Source organism: Cyprinodon variegatus, unplaced genomic scaffold, assembly GCF_000732505.1.
Source record: "Cyprinodon variegatus isolate N-32 unplaced genomic scaffold, C_variegatus-1.0 Scaffold487, whole genome shotgun sequence".
NCBI classification, from domain to species: domain Eukaryota; kingdom Metazoa; phylum Chordata; class Actinopteri; order Cyprinodontiformes; family Cyprinodontidae; genus Cyprinodon; species Cyprinodon variegatus.
This window is the reverse complement of record NW_015150940.1, coordinates 278,958-292,001: the sequence shown is the minus strand read 5'-3', so window position 1 is coordinate 292,001 and position 13,044 is coordinate 278,958. Positions and strand designations below refer to the sequence as shown.

At 36.1% G+C, this 13,044-nt stretch overlaps 1 protein-coding gene across 38 annotated transcripts in view; it reads left to right on the top strand.

Annotated features, from left to right (window-relative positions):
* Positions 1–13,044, top strand: part of adgrl2 (adhesion G protein-coupled receptor L2) — a 136,341-nt gene that overhangs the window by 47,925 nt on the left and 75,372 nt on the right. For all 38 annotated transcript variants that reach the window (XM_015390157.1, XM_015390146.1, XM_015390144.1 and 35 more), the window contains one exon: positions 12,519–12,628. In XM_015390157.1, the coding sequence (XP_015245643.1) occupies positions 12,519–12,628 (110 nt within the window). The remainder of the gene's footprint in view (positions 1–12,518; positions 12,629–13,044) is intronic.

Sequence of the window (13,044 nt, the reverse complement as noted above, 5' to 3'; positions counted from 1 at the left end):
AAAAAAATGAAATAAAGGAGTAGAGGCCTTGTATTCAGGGGGGTTATTGTCACGTCCTATTTGATGAAGTCAGATAGCTGACTCGCATTGTCTGTCTTGAAAGGCTGCAGTTTCCCTGCTCTCTGTTTTTGACCTTTTCTTTTACACTGCTCTCGGACGTTTAAAAACAATCTGTGGGAGAACAGTAAATGGTTTCCCAACTGTTACCTTATTAAGCAGCAATCTGTTGACTGTGACAGACTTTGGTTCATTGCTCATATGGAAAACCTGAGACCGACCGAGGATATCAGATCCTGTTTTAGATGCACACTTAGCATAAATATTTTTTGCTGAGTTGTACTATATAGACATAGAGGCTTATAAAGAGAAATAACTCTTGTAAGATGTGGCTCATAGGAGAGAGATCAAGATTTAGTTTTGCTTTGGTAGGGACTAATAAAAAGAAATAACAAAATGAATCACATTGTTGCAATTAAGAGGAATTGTTAAAGCTCTTTTTTTACACAGCACCCCTCAAATGGAGCCTGGTGCAGTGTTGGCCTTTACTGTGTTTTGAGTTCAATCTCTGATCCACATCTTAGAAAGAAAAAAGTGGAAATTAGAGTCCGATTTGTATTTATGTTACAATTGGTTCACAGCTTATGATGAAAAACTCTTGTAATACAGTTGTGTTCCTGCTGAATCTAGATATGGCATCTTTTTACTTGCTATTAAATCTCTGTGTAGCTTATGTCTGGCAAGAAGAAAAAGTGGCAACTTAAAAAAGCCAACATTTTAGCCTGTTCTGTTTTCGTAAGAAATGTAGCACCTTCCAAATAAATATGTTGGCAAAATATGAAAATGTCCAAGATTGTAGCCAATTAGAATTGTTTATTTAGGAAAACTCTGTGTTCATATTTAAATGCATTTTTTAGGTTATGAAAGGTGAGAGATATACAAAGATTTCTTGGCTGATTTTTATGTCTGGTTTTGTAAAACTGATGATAAAGCTTCTTGATTTTGCTTTAGGAACTGTTAGTAAGAGCATTTACATTTTTTCCTCTTTGTCCTGCTGGTTTAAGTCATTTGTGATATAGTTGATATTAGAAACAGTAGGAATATGCCATGTGAGGAGAATAAGTGAAAAGCAGTTATAATCACTGACTGTGTAGAAAACAAGGCTGACTTTTACATTTCTGAAACTGTCATGGTCCTCAAGTGTAAAGAATTTGACTGCAGCTGTGCTTGAGTTTGGTGGATTCTGTTCGAACTATGACTTGTTTTTTTTTTTTCATATCTGGCTGGCATATTATATTCATGAGCCCAATGATTTTATGAAAATAGCCTTAGGATTGTTGTGGCTCAATTAGAACATTCAGCTGCAAGCAATTAGTTGACTCAAGTGGGTGATAATCTGTATGGGAACTTTTCATATGGACGCCGCCCCTCCAGATGTGAAATTACATGGCAGTAAAGTCTGAAATAATTCATTCATTGATAATAGTATTCAGTGCTGTAAATATTCCTTGTTTCAAGATCAGGTTTTAGTAATAATGTCAGTTCCTCTTCTGTGCTCATGTTAATTAGTGCAAACACACTTTAACCACACAGATAACATCTAACAGATAAAAACAGTCATTTAAATGTATGATGTTTTTGATGTATCTCATTGCTGATTCTCAAATCATAATTTGCTTGGTTGCAATGAATACAAATCCTATCACATTTTTATCCTAACAGAAGTTAGATGACAGTGTCATGCCTTGATGAATAATGCTTTACGCTAGAGCTCATATAAAGATATATAATATGAAAAGTGACCTACATGCATTGATTTCTCTTTGATTAATGAGCTTCTAGCGAAGTATTCATAAACAAGGTCTTAGGTGGAACACAGCAGGGATTGCTTCTGCTGTGCCTGTAGATCATGTTTTTAAACGGTAAATTAATTGATGAAAAATTCTCACTACTAATTTCTCTCTGAATGGAACATTTAAATAAATCTGCAAGATTATTAGTCAAATGAATGTTAAACTTAGATAATATTAATAACTGAATGTTATTGATCTCACATTGTAGAAATTTCCCTCTGCATTTAACCCATCCCCTTAGGGAGCAATGGGCTGCCATGGTGTGGCGCCCGGGGAGCAGTGTGGGGTTAAGGGTCTTGCTCAGGGACCCAGAGTGCAGGCTGTAGGGATGAGACTGGGTACTTGCAACCTTCTCAGAGCACAAGCGCACTGCTCTAATCACTAGGCCAACACTCCCCCTTAATAACCAGTAATCATTTTAGGAATAATTACCTATACAGGACTAATTCAACATGTGGCTCTTTAAATGTTAATTAACTCATGTATAAACACTTTTAATGAAAAAACCAAAACCAAAAACGTGTGGTTTTAAAACAAACTACTTTAAATTTAACAATCTGAAAACACTGCATAATATTAGTTCAAAATCCTCTGCATCTTCCGAGTTTGCATCAATGAAGCTGAGGTGGGGTCTGGAGACTGAAGAATGCTAGTTACACTATTTATATCAGTGACAGTACTGCTTGCAAGGCTCTCTGAGGAGCTCCATTCTTACCGCCTGACAGCACTCTGCCTTGTACTTTCTCTCTGCACACACACAGTTAGTGTTTATTTAAAGCACAGCAGATTAAGTTTTCATCAAGGTCCAGATTCAGTTTGGTTGTTTCAGAGGGATGTGCAAAAGTTCAATCTAAATAAAACGGCTACATTAAGTTACCAGTATTACGTTTGATAAACTGAAAATACTTATAATTGCATCCCTAAGTGATTTCCCATAACAGTTCTTTGTCAAGCTTTGACCTTGAACATTTAATATATTTGATATATATTGCTTGTAAGAAACATATTACTCAAATTAGGTTTTATAATCTTAATTTTTAAGACTTTTTGTCATGTTGGATTGTAGATTTTTGACCCAGAATGCAGAATCACACAGAGAACCAGTGAATTTTAACATTTTATTTACAAAAGCAACAAGAATCTGGAAGCGAGGAACTGCAGGAACTCAGTTGAACTCTCTGGTTGGTCTGAGGGGAGAAAGCAGACTGATCAGAAAGGAGTTGGTTGATGACAGCTGATGACTGATTGATTTGCTTACTTGAGAGCTGAAGGGGAGGTAGCATGGATCTGTAAGGGTTTGATTCAGTGGGCTTTGCAGACTGTACCCCAGAGGTCCAGGAGAATGTGAGTGAGAGCCTAGAGCTTTGGTACTTGTAAGAGACGTCATGCTGGAGAGCAGGCCGGCAGGGGATGAAGACTAAGAACTGATGCACACAGTTTGGACCTTTTCCATGAAGATTCGAGGTGAAATGAGGTTCACTGGTTGTCTGGAACAATAACAGAGTCCACATTAAAAGAGATTCACAAGAAGACAAATTCAACACGTAAAATATTCCTTGTTTAGGTCTTTGGCTGGAATATCATCAGGGGTAATCACTCAGCTAAGAGAGATCATCCTTCGCCTCCTTATATACAGGCTGGTCATATATCTTGGGATAGCAAGGTTATTTTTGCTAAAAAGTTATCTCTGTCTTTATAACTTTGAGAATGTAGATCAATATAACTTAGAGTGTTCCTAACATTTACAAACATTTAGTGTCTTTTCACCATCCTTCTTTTTTTTTTTACACCTTGACACCTTCCTGATTAGGACCCAAAATTAATATTTAGTAACAAAGCTATCTAATATTAACAACAAATACTTTATTTCCGGGTATTTTTATACATTCTAACTATGTAAACCGAGACTTGTTTACATAGCGTGCACAGTGCTGAGTCTGATGTAATGTAGTGCACACCAAATAAAGTGGAAATAAAAACCTGATTACTGCAGCTTTTATTGTGGATTAAAATTTCATGGATTTTTCACTTTGGAGTACAAATGACATGCAGCATAGTAATTATTAATTTGTTCTGAGATATTGCATTATCTTTTGAGTTTCAGGTTTGAATCTGTTTTTTTATTTTGTGTTTTCAACTCAATCTGGCAGGCAGTCCTTTAAAAAAAAAGAAATAAAGCCACCTCTGCTGTAAATAGAATGATATAAAAGACGGTGTGCTTTTATGTCCTTTTAAAAGTTTGCAAGGCTGCCCAAGCCTTAGACTTATTTGATTATTTTGAATTTTAAAGTCTGATGCCCACAGCAGGACTTTGTCATAGTCCATGCCCATGCAGCATTTCTTTTTAAGTGGGTGTACATTTGCATTATTATGCCTCTTATGTTTTGACTGGAACAAAGCCAAAAAGTACCTTTTTAATGTCTGCAGTTGCATTCAGATATAACTCTCTTAGGCAAAAAAAAAAAAAGAAAACAAAAGGGGGAAAAAAAGTGTTGGATTGATGCAACAACTCTGAAAAGCGACAACTTCAAGACCTTGGAATTCCCCCATAGCGCTGCATTGGCAGCTTCTATAAATGTAACATTAACACAAGCTTTCGACAGCAACTGGAAGTTTGAAGGCTTTCTTGAAAGCATTTTGCATCAGATCTCAAGTTGAAGGCAGGATGCCAGTGGTTAATTTCCAATTGCCCGTTTCCTGAAAGAGAATCGGACCACCCTGAAATGGTCTAAATATACCGATACAGAAGGCGATTGTGCTTACAGCGGTGTCTGTGGAATGTGTGGGTATGTTGTGTTCTGCTCACATCACATTGTTTCTCTTGCTGCCATTCTGTGGCCTTGGAAATGATTTAATTTTTCAATGGCCTGCCTGCGATCAACAGGCATGCCTCTTGAGAGAGATGTCTGCCTTGATAATTGTGCCATGAACCTCATCAGCATTTCAGATGAAATGGGGCTAGACGGGTCACTATGAGTTTAAGAGACGCTAATTTGATTGAAATTCAAACTGGGAGCACCAGGAAATAGATTGTTCCTCTTTGGGTAATGTGCTCCCCTTACTCATCTTGCTTCTATCCTCCAGTTACGCAATTGTTTTCGCTGCAGCAGCTCCTTCTTTTCTTTATCATATTGTAAATTGCAAATGGCCACTCTAGGGTAGCAGAGTTTTGAAAGAGAAAATTAAAAATCTCACCCCAAGCAAGGCACATACAGCTAGAAAAATGAAAAACTGTTTTGATTTGACATGATTGCAATGTGATTAGGCATTGTGGTTTGTTGAAACATACCTCCAGTTCAGACAGATATACACACCTTTCTTGAAGTATATATATATATATATACAGGACTGTCTCAGAAAATTAGAATATTGTGATAAAGTTCTTTATTTTCTGTAATGCAATTAAAAATCATGTCAACATCAATGTCAGCTGCTGGTGTTGGTCCACTGTGTTTCCATCCAGTCCAGAGTAAATGCAGCTGTGTACCAAGAGATTTTAGAGCACTACATACTTCCATCTGCTGAAAAGCTCTATGGAGATGATGATTTCATTTTCCAGCATGATCTGGCACCTGCCCACAGTGCCAAAACCACCAGTAACTGGTGTACTGACTATGGCATTACTGTCCTTGATTGGCCTGCTAATTCCCCTGACCTGAACACCATAGAGGATTTGTGGGGTATTGTGAAGAAGAAGCTGAAAGACACCAGACCCAGCAATGCAAATGAGCTACAGGCTGCTATTGAAGCATCCTGGGCATTCATAACACCTCAGCAATGCAACAGGCTGATTGCCTCCATGCCACGCCGCATTGATGCAGTAATCTGTGCAAAAGGAATCCCAACCAAGTACTGAGTGCATTAATGGACATTTTCAAATGTTTGATTTTGTTTTGCTGTTATATTTTTTTTTTACTTGGTCTGAGGAAATATTCTAATATTTTGAGATAGGATTTTTTAGTTTTCTTCAGCTGTACGCCATAATCAGCTATATTAAAACAATAAAAGGCTTGCGATTTTTCAGTTGATTTGTAATGAATCCAGAATGTATGACATTTCATGATTTTTAATTGCGTTACAGAAAATAAAGAACTTTATCACAATATTCTAATTTTCTGAGACAGTCCTGTATATATAGCATGTTTTGTATCATGACTACTGATGACTACTGCCAAAGAGCTATTGCTTGTTTAATTTAGAATTGCATGCCACAGATTCACAAAAAAAGATATATCACATTTTAGATAATATTAAGATAATTAATCTTATTTTACCAATGAAAAGTGATGTTAAGCAAAACTGCTTTTATAAGCAAATGGTATTTGAATCAAATTGGACTTTTTCATGCCAAGTCATGTAATCCTGCTGCCTTATTTCCAGCTGGCCGTTAGTGAGAGGTGGGTGCACCCTCAACAAGTTGCCAGTGCATCACAGAGGCAAACTGCTTTTACAAGAACAAAGTTTCATATATCATAAATTGAATGTTACAAAAGAAGAACTGAGGATAATGAGAGTGGCATTTCCGCAAAGCTTGAATCAATGTGACTTCTTTAGGAAATGCGTCGGATTCCCTGCAAATTTAGACAGTATATTTAAATGGCCTTGGTATTCTGAATGTTTATGAGAGTGTCAGGTCAGGTTGTAGATCCAGTTTTTGGAGAGTTTAGGTGACAGAAGGAAAGAAAGTGAATGAGGAAAGAATAGAGGATGAAGGCAGTATGGAAAAAGTGCATTTCACTTGTTCTGGCATTTTAGTGTTCTCACACCTGAATTTAAACTTGAGTAACAGCCACTGAAAATGTCTCTCAACACATTTACCTACTTTTTTTGCACATAATACATAATAATAACGGAATGGTATTGATCTCACATTGGAGAAATTTACCTCTGCATTTAACCCATCCCCTTGGGGATCAGTGGGCTGCCATTGTGTGGCGCCCGTGGAGCAGTGTGGGGTTAAGGGTCTTGCTCAGGGACCCAGAGTGCAGGCTGTAGGGATCAAAGGGATCTCTGCTCTAGGATCACTGATCTAACCACTAGGCCAACATTCTCCTATAATACGTATATAATACATATAAAATATAATACGTAAGAAACCCGTATGAGGATCTTAAGTCAGCATTATGAAAACATGGACCACCCAGCTGCCCTGCGAGCTTCCTACCGTGTCATTGACTCTCCCTACTCCCTATGTTGACGATTGCTTGCAGGTAAACATATGCATTCCCACCAGCAGACAGAGAGCACAACCTTTACAGGCAGGGGTGGAGTTCCCAGGCTTGGAAGGATTCCCAAATGGCCTGTAAAGCAGAGATGGCCAATGGCTGCTGCTTTGTTTCTTGTTTTTTTACTACCCCATTAAATGTTGTATCATTGCTGCACAGGTGTGTAGCCATCCTGCTGATCACTGGGTCAATTTGACAGTTTGCTTATTAAGGTAGGTATGAATGTTGCCTAACAATATTAAAAAAGAAGAAAAGAGCTCAACAAATAGGTGTGGGCTTTACCAGCAAATGGGACAAAATGAAAGAAAGAGATGGGTGCAAAAAAATAAAAATAAACATGTTTCTCATTACCTCCATGATCCCCTATTAGCTCATAAAAAATCTTTGTGAAAAATCTTCAATAAGATAGATTAAAATTTAGCATATCTTTCAATATATTAATATTCATTATAGTTGATCATTAATAACTGTATTTTTTCAGTTTCTTAACTTAATAGCTGGGTTTGGAGGAGTTGGGTTCTAATAACAACACCTCATCTATGCTGAGAGGCTCTCAGTCGGGGTCTTCTTTTTAAAGGCCGAAGAAGTAATAAAAAAAAGAGTCGATTAAAGCTGTTGAGAAACTACTGTCTTCATGAAAATGACTAAAATCACCAATTTTGTACACAATTGTCTACATTAATCTACATTGCACAGCATATACATTGCTCTCTTCTAAGTTCCACCAGCATTTTCCCTGTCTGTCTGCTAAAGCCAATGCCATTTCACTGAAATCACTGAATATTATATGGTCTATTTAAGACGTTGTACATTCAAGATACATATGTACTTTTCCTTAAAAAAAAATACATGCTTCAAATGTTCAGAACTATATTATATATGTGTTTAGGGCTGAAACAATTATTTGAATTAATGGTGATTAATCGATTATTGAAATAATTGTCAACTAATTTAGTCATCGATTAATCGTTAAGTGGAGTATAGAGGTTCTAAAACATGCCTTTAGTTGACAGAGCGACACACTTAGAGTAGCAATTATACCAAAACTGTAAATAATTGTTCAGCAGAGACTAAGTGGACAAGATTTTTACATGAAGACTGTTTTTAAAAGTCAATTTTTGTTTTTGATAATCCTGCAAGTAAAGTTCCTTTTTAGGGATTGTCTCTGCTGTCTTCAGCTTTGCTGAACATCAACAAATGACTGGAATCTTACATGAATTGTTTGAGTTTCTAGTGCGTGCCGCTGATTAATCCAGATTGCATTTATCTGCTGCAGTGAATCAGAGAACAACATACTCACAGCCACTCCTAGAAGCAGACTGACGCAACACTCGAGCCTTATTCCCACAGAGACAAGATTAGATGTATTATAATATATAAAATATATTCAATGTTGATTTTTACTCGTTCAAGCTGGTCATCGAAAAGGAACTGGTTTTTGGAGAGAACATAATAATTTTGGAAATCCGGTTCCAGAGTAAAATGGTTGCATGTTTCAGTGTTTGTATGTGCAAATCGCCTCTTTTTTTTATCAAGGATGTTGTGGCCCAACCTACCTCTTGTGTGTTTAGTTGTGATTCATTAGCACTATCACAGTGACACCGAAGGGCTTGGCATAGGTCCTACTGCATCATCATTTGTGCTGTGCACACTTATGTAAAGGCAAAGTTAGTGGAAGCCGTTTGAGATAATATACCATGTTTGTCTTTATATGGACAAGACCTGCACTTAGACTGCACCTGCCTTGGAGCGGATTTACTGTATATACATAACAATTGCTATAATACTACCATTGTTAAAGATTTAGTTAGGTTTGAACGAGGCTTTCTTGATGGTTTTAGCTTAATATCTTCTGTTAATTCGTTACTTGAAAGTAAAATAAAGACTTCTTATTGCTTGATTTTACTCATTAGTTAATTAGAACAAAGTAAAATGCAGTAAACATTTTAAATGTGTAAGTACTAATTTTTAAAGAACTGCACAAAGTAAGCACATTTTATAAATAATCAGTGTGAAAAGTGAACAGTTAATTGTGATTAAAATTGGTTTGGAAAAATATCTCATAATATTCATAAACGTGCTATCATCATGCCCAATTATTCTTTTGAAATGGTTTATGATAATAGGCAAAAAAGTTCAGTTGTATCTGGATACATGGTGTCAGGAGTGCCATCCGTTCTACCTCGTTGGCATCCTATTCCACCCATTTCCTACTGTCAGCTGGGAGTGCTCATTTTTAAGAGAGATTTGCATCAAAGCTGAGCAGCGTTTTCGATGACACTCTAATTGTTCTGATGTCTGCCTCTCCCAAAAGGTCAGTGATGTGATGGGATTACATTTGGAATGCTTCAGTGTGATTAACGGGCTAGAGGTCGAAGAAGAGGCAAGAGGAGAAAGCACACGCTCCACCATGCCCTTTTTTATTGTTCTATTTCTTTTACATTAAAATGATTCTCTCTTTTGTGTAGGATTTTATTTTTAATCATAAAAATAAATATTTAGGGTGCATATAGTTTACATATTTCAAAACAGAGTACAGAATGAGAATGTGTCACTCTAGAGAAATGTGGCAAAAAAACTCTTTTACTTAATATTCGTTATGTAGATGATTAATTAGCACAGACTATAGCCTCAGACTATCAAAAGGTAGTAAAAGATATCATATTTTAAAAGTACTTAATTATGTGCACTGTGAGACCTGTGCCCTGCACAGCATAATGCTGAAGTTCTTATTGGTGGAATTTAGATCACATGCTTTCTTTCAAAATGAGTGGTAAGACTATGCATGGAAGAAGTCATTTGGGCTTTTTCAATTGGTCTCAGGAGATCCTCTAGGTTTCACAGATGAGACGGTAATCAGACTCACACAATCCCATAGATCAGGATGCTCCTGTTCCACTGCGCTAAAATTAGGGCAATATATCAAGAAGAGCTATAAACGCATATGACAACATTGTTTCTGAAGAAGTATGAGCTTTTTTCAAATTTTTTTTCCTGTGTTGTTCAATACTTTTGCCTGGGTAATGATGGCAGGTCTGTGTCTCATTAGTGTCACTAATTTTATTTTTCTATATTATTCAGTTTTACACGCCTGACATAAACTAGGCATTCATTTCCTGGTCTCAATGGAATCTACTGATAAAGCACTGTAATTTATATTGCTTCTGCATGATATGCTTATGCATGAGCAAAGCAGACAGAGTCATCAAAGTGACCATTTAATATGTGGAAAGCGGTGCAGAACCATAAAATATTTGCCACACATAAAAACCAACAAGCAGTCTATTATGATCTCAGCATGAGGTGCATGTTTTAATTTCTAAACAGGAATTTATTTTCATCAGAGCAACAATAAAATACATTCTTTTTTCATCTGTTATTGAACATGGAGGTCATTAATGAAGAGAAAATCCCACGAGATTCTTTGTGGACACAGATGTGCGCACAGATCTGAATATAAATTGGGTATGAACAACCATATACAGTGCTCTTATTTCAACATTCTTGTACTTCTTAAAGAAATTCAAGCGAGATAAAAAAGAGATTTTTTTTTTTGTAAAATGTTCTCAAACAGAATGTGTAAGTTAATTTACTGAACTTGGATTCACTTTAATGTGTTTATTAAGATCATGAAGAAAAATCAGTCTCAGAATCTATTTCTATTTTTGTGTTCTAATTTCAGTACAATATTTCAATAAGATAATTTATTTTTGTTTTGTTTTTCTTCATGCTCCAGGATATAGTGTTGTGGTTTAAACTCCAGTACTCAGCTAGCTTTCAGGACTGGCAAATTTTGTGAAATGAAGAAAAACAGTTTGTGATGTTATTGTTATGTTAATATTACTGTAATTTGTACAGAAAACAAACTGGTGCTATTATTATTATTATTATAAGAACATTTGGGATTTTGATAGAGTTGAGATCTTGGGCCTGTGAAAAATGACTCTATGCACTCAAGATTACATTTTCCAAAGTTAAGAAAAAAAAAAAAAAGATGAAACTAATGCATTTCTGGACCTCCTTAAATCAGCCAAACTGATCAATCAAGCCTCTTAGATTTTAAAGAAAATATTTGTCAGTTGAGGAAAAAGATTACTTTCTTCGTATGTTGATGTCATTGTCATGTTTTCAGTGTAGCAAAAGTGGTGATTCCCCTGCATCTTTCTAGTCTGCTTCAGTGCACAGTGTGCCAATTTTCGTTTCTACCCTCCAAACACTCTGTGCATTAACTGGAATTGATATGAGTATGAGTACGGGAGAAAAAAAAAAAAAAAGCTGATTTGAATTTGAATGACTTTTAAGAATTATTGACTCTCTTATTTTTGCTCGCTATGTTGGTATATGCCTCGCATTTGTAGATAAATGGAATTTGCCATATTTCTTTTGTTGATAAATTTATGCATATATTTTGCTTTCATTCTTTTTTATATTATGAGTAGGAGAAATCTGAAATTGGATATTTAAGCAGACATAGATTTTTAAGTTTCTTAAAGATATTATAAAACGAAGGTGAAAAGTTGTCTTTACTAGGAATCATAGCTTACTGTTTTGCTTCCTTACAGAATCAGATGCATAGTTTTAACCTGTGACTTTATATATATAACAGACTGTGCAAGCTATTGAAAAAAAAAAACAGACTGTCTAATCTTTAGAAAAAATAAATAGTTAAATTAAAGTAAGATTCAGTGGGAAATTTAATTAAAAGCAAAAGAATATGCCATTTATTTTTTGTCAGCAGAAGAAAGAGCTTAATTGTGACTAGAAAGGAGCAGTTAACCAATGCCCTTTACTTTGATATATTTTTTATTTTTGAGAAACCTCCTTTTGGGCTTGTATTTTATTACGCTGCACTTTAATCTACAACTATGCCATCCCTGTAATGGGTGCGACATTTATTTAGTTTGCAACAAAATGTCCATATATATTATTTTATAATCTTAATTTAATGTATCTCTTTAAATAAACATGATTTGGGTAAAAGTTGCTGTTTGCATCACTCATACAGGCTTACTTTCCAAAAGAAGTTTTTAAAATTTTCCACTATGTCAGACTCACCATTGGTAAGTAGAAATGGGGATGAGCACATAGGATGGCCTTTCGTAAACCTATCACCAGAATGATTGACAATTAGGAGGACTGCTTATTTTGATGTTCCACCCGGAAAAAGAGCATCCTCCACTATATCTTTGATATCAAAATTATATGAACACAAATGTGTTATGATGAAGATGATGATGAAGTTTCGTTTGGTTTTGTCACATGATAAAAAAACAGCAACACTTTGAATACTTTAAAATCAAGAATGAATCTTCAATTTGTCTTGAAAGGGTCCTAAAATGTTTTTACTGTGAGCAAAACCTACAGATTACCTATACATTTATTTGTGTCATATAAAGTGAGTATTTTTAAAAGTTGTTTTTATTTTACTTTTTTGTGTTTACAGATGCAACAATCGCACCCAGTGCATTGTGATCACAGGTTCCGATGTCTTCCCTGACCCCTGCCCAGGGACCTACAAGTATCTGGAGGTCCAGTATGAATGTGTGCCCTACAGTAAGTAAGACCCTTCTCTCGTGAATTGAAAAAAAAAAAAAAAAACTCTTCCTCTCGGCTTCTCATCTTCTCTGCCCCTTTGCCTTCTCTTTGTGTTGAACCATGCCCCGTCCCATTTCTGCTCTGCCTCTCTTTGTCTGCAGTACCTTTCAGCACCCCTCTTCCTCTGTCTTGTCTTCAATCTGTGTCACTCAGTGAACTTTCCTTGAAATATGACCTGTAAAACCCTTTGGTCTTTTTCTGCACTCCCCCTCATTATTGATGTGCTCACAGTGTTTCCAGTGGATCCACGAGCCCAGTTATGAGGTAGCAGACTAGAGGGAGGGCAGAGGAAGTCATGCTGCCTCTCTGTGATAGCAAGCAGGAATTTTTTTTTTTCCTCGTACAGAGCAGTCTATCAGGCGAAAGCACTGCTC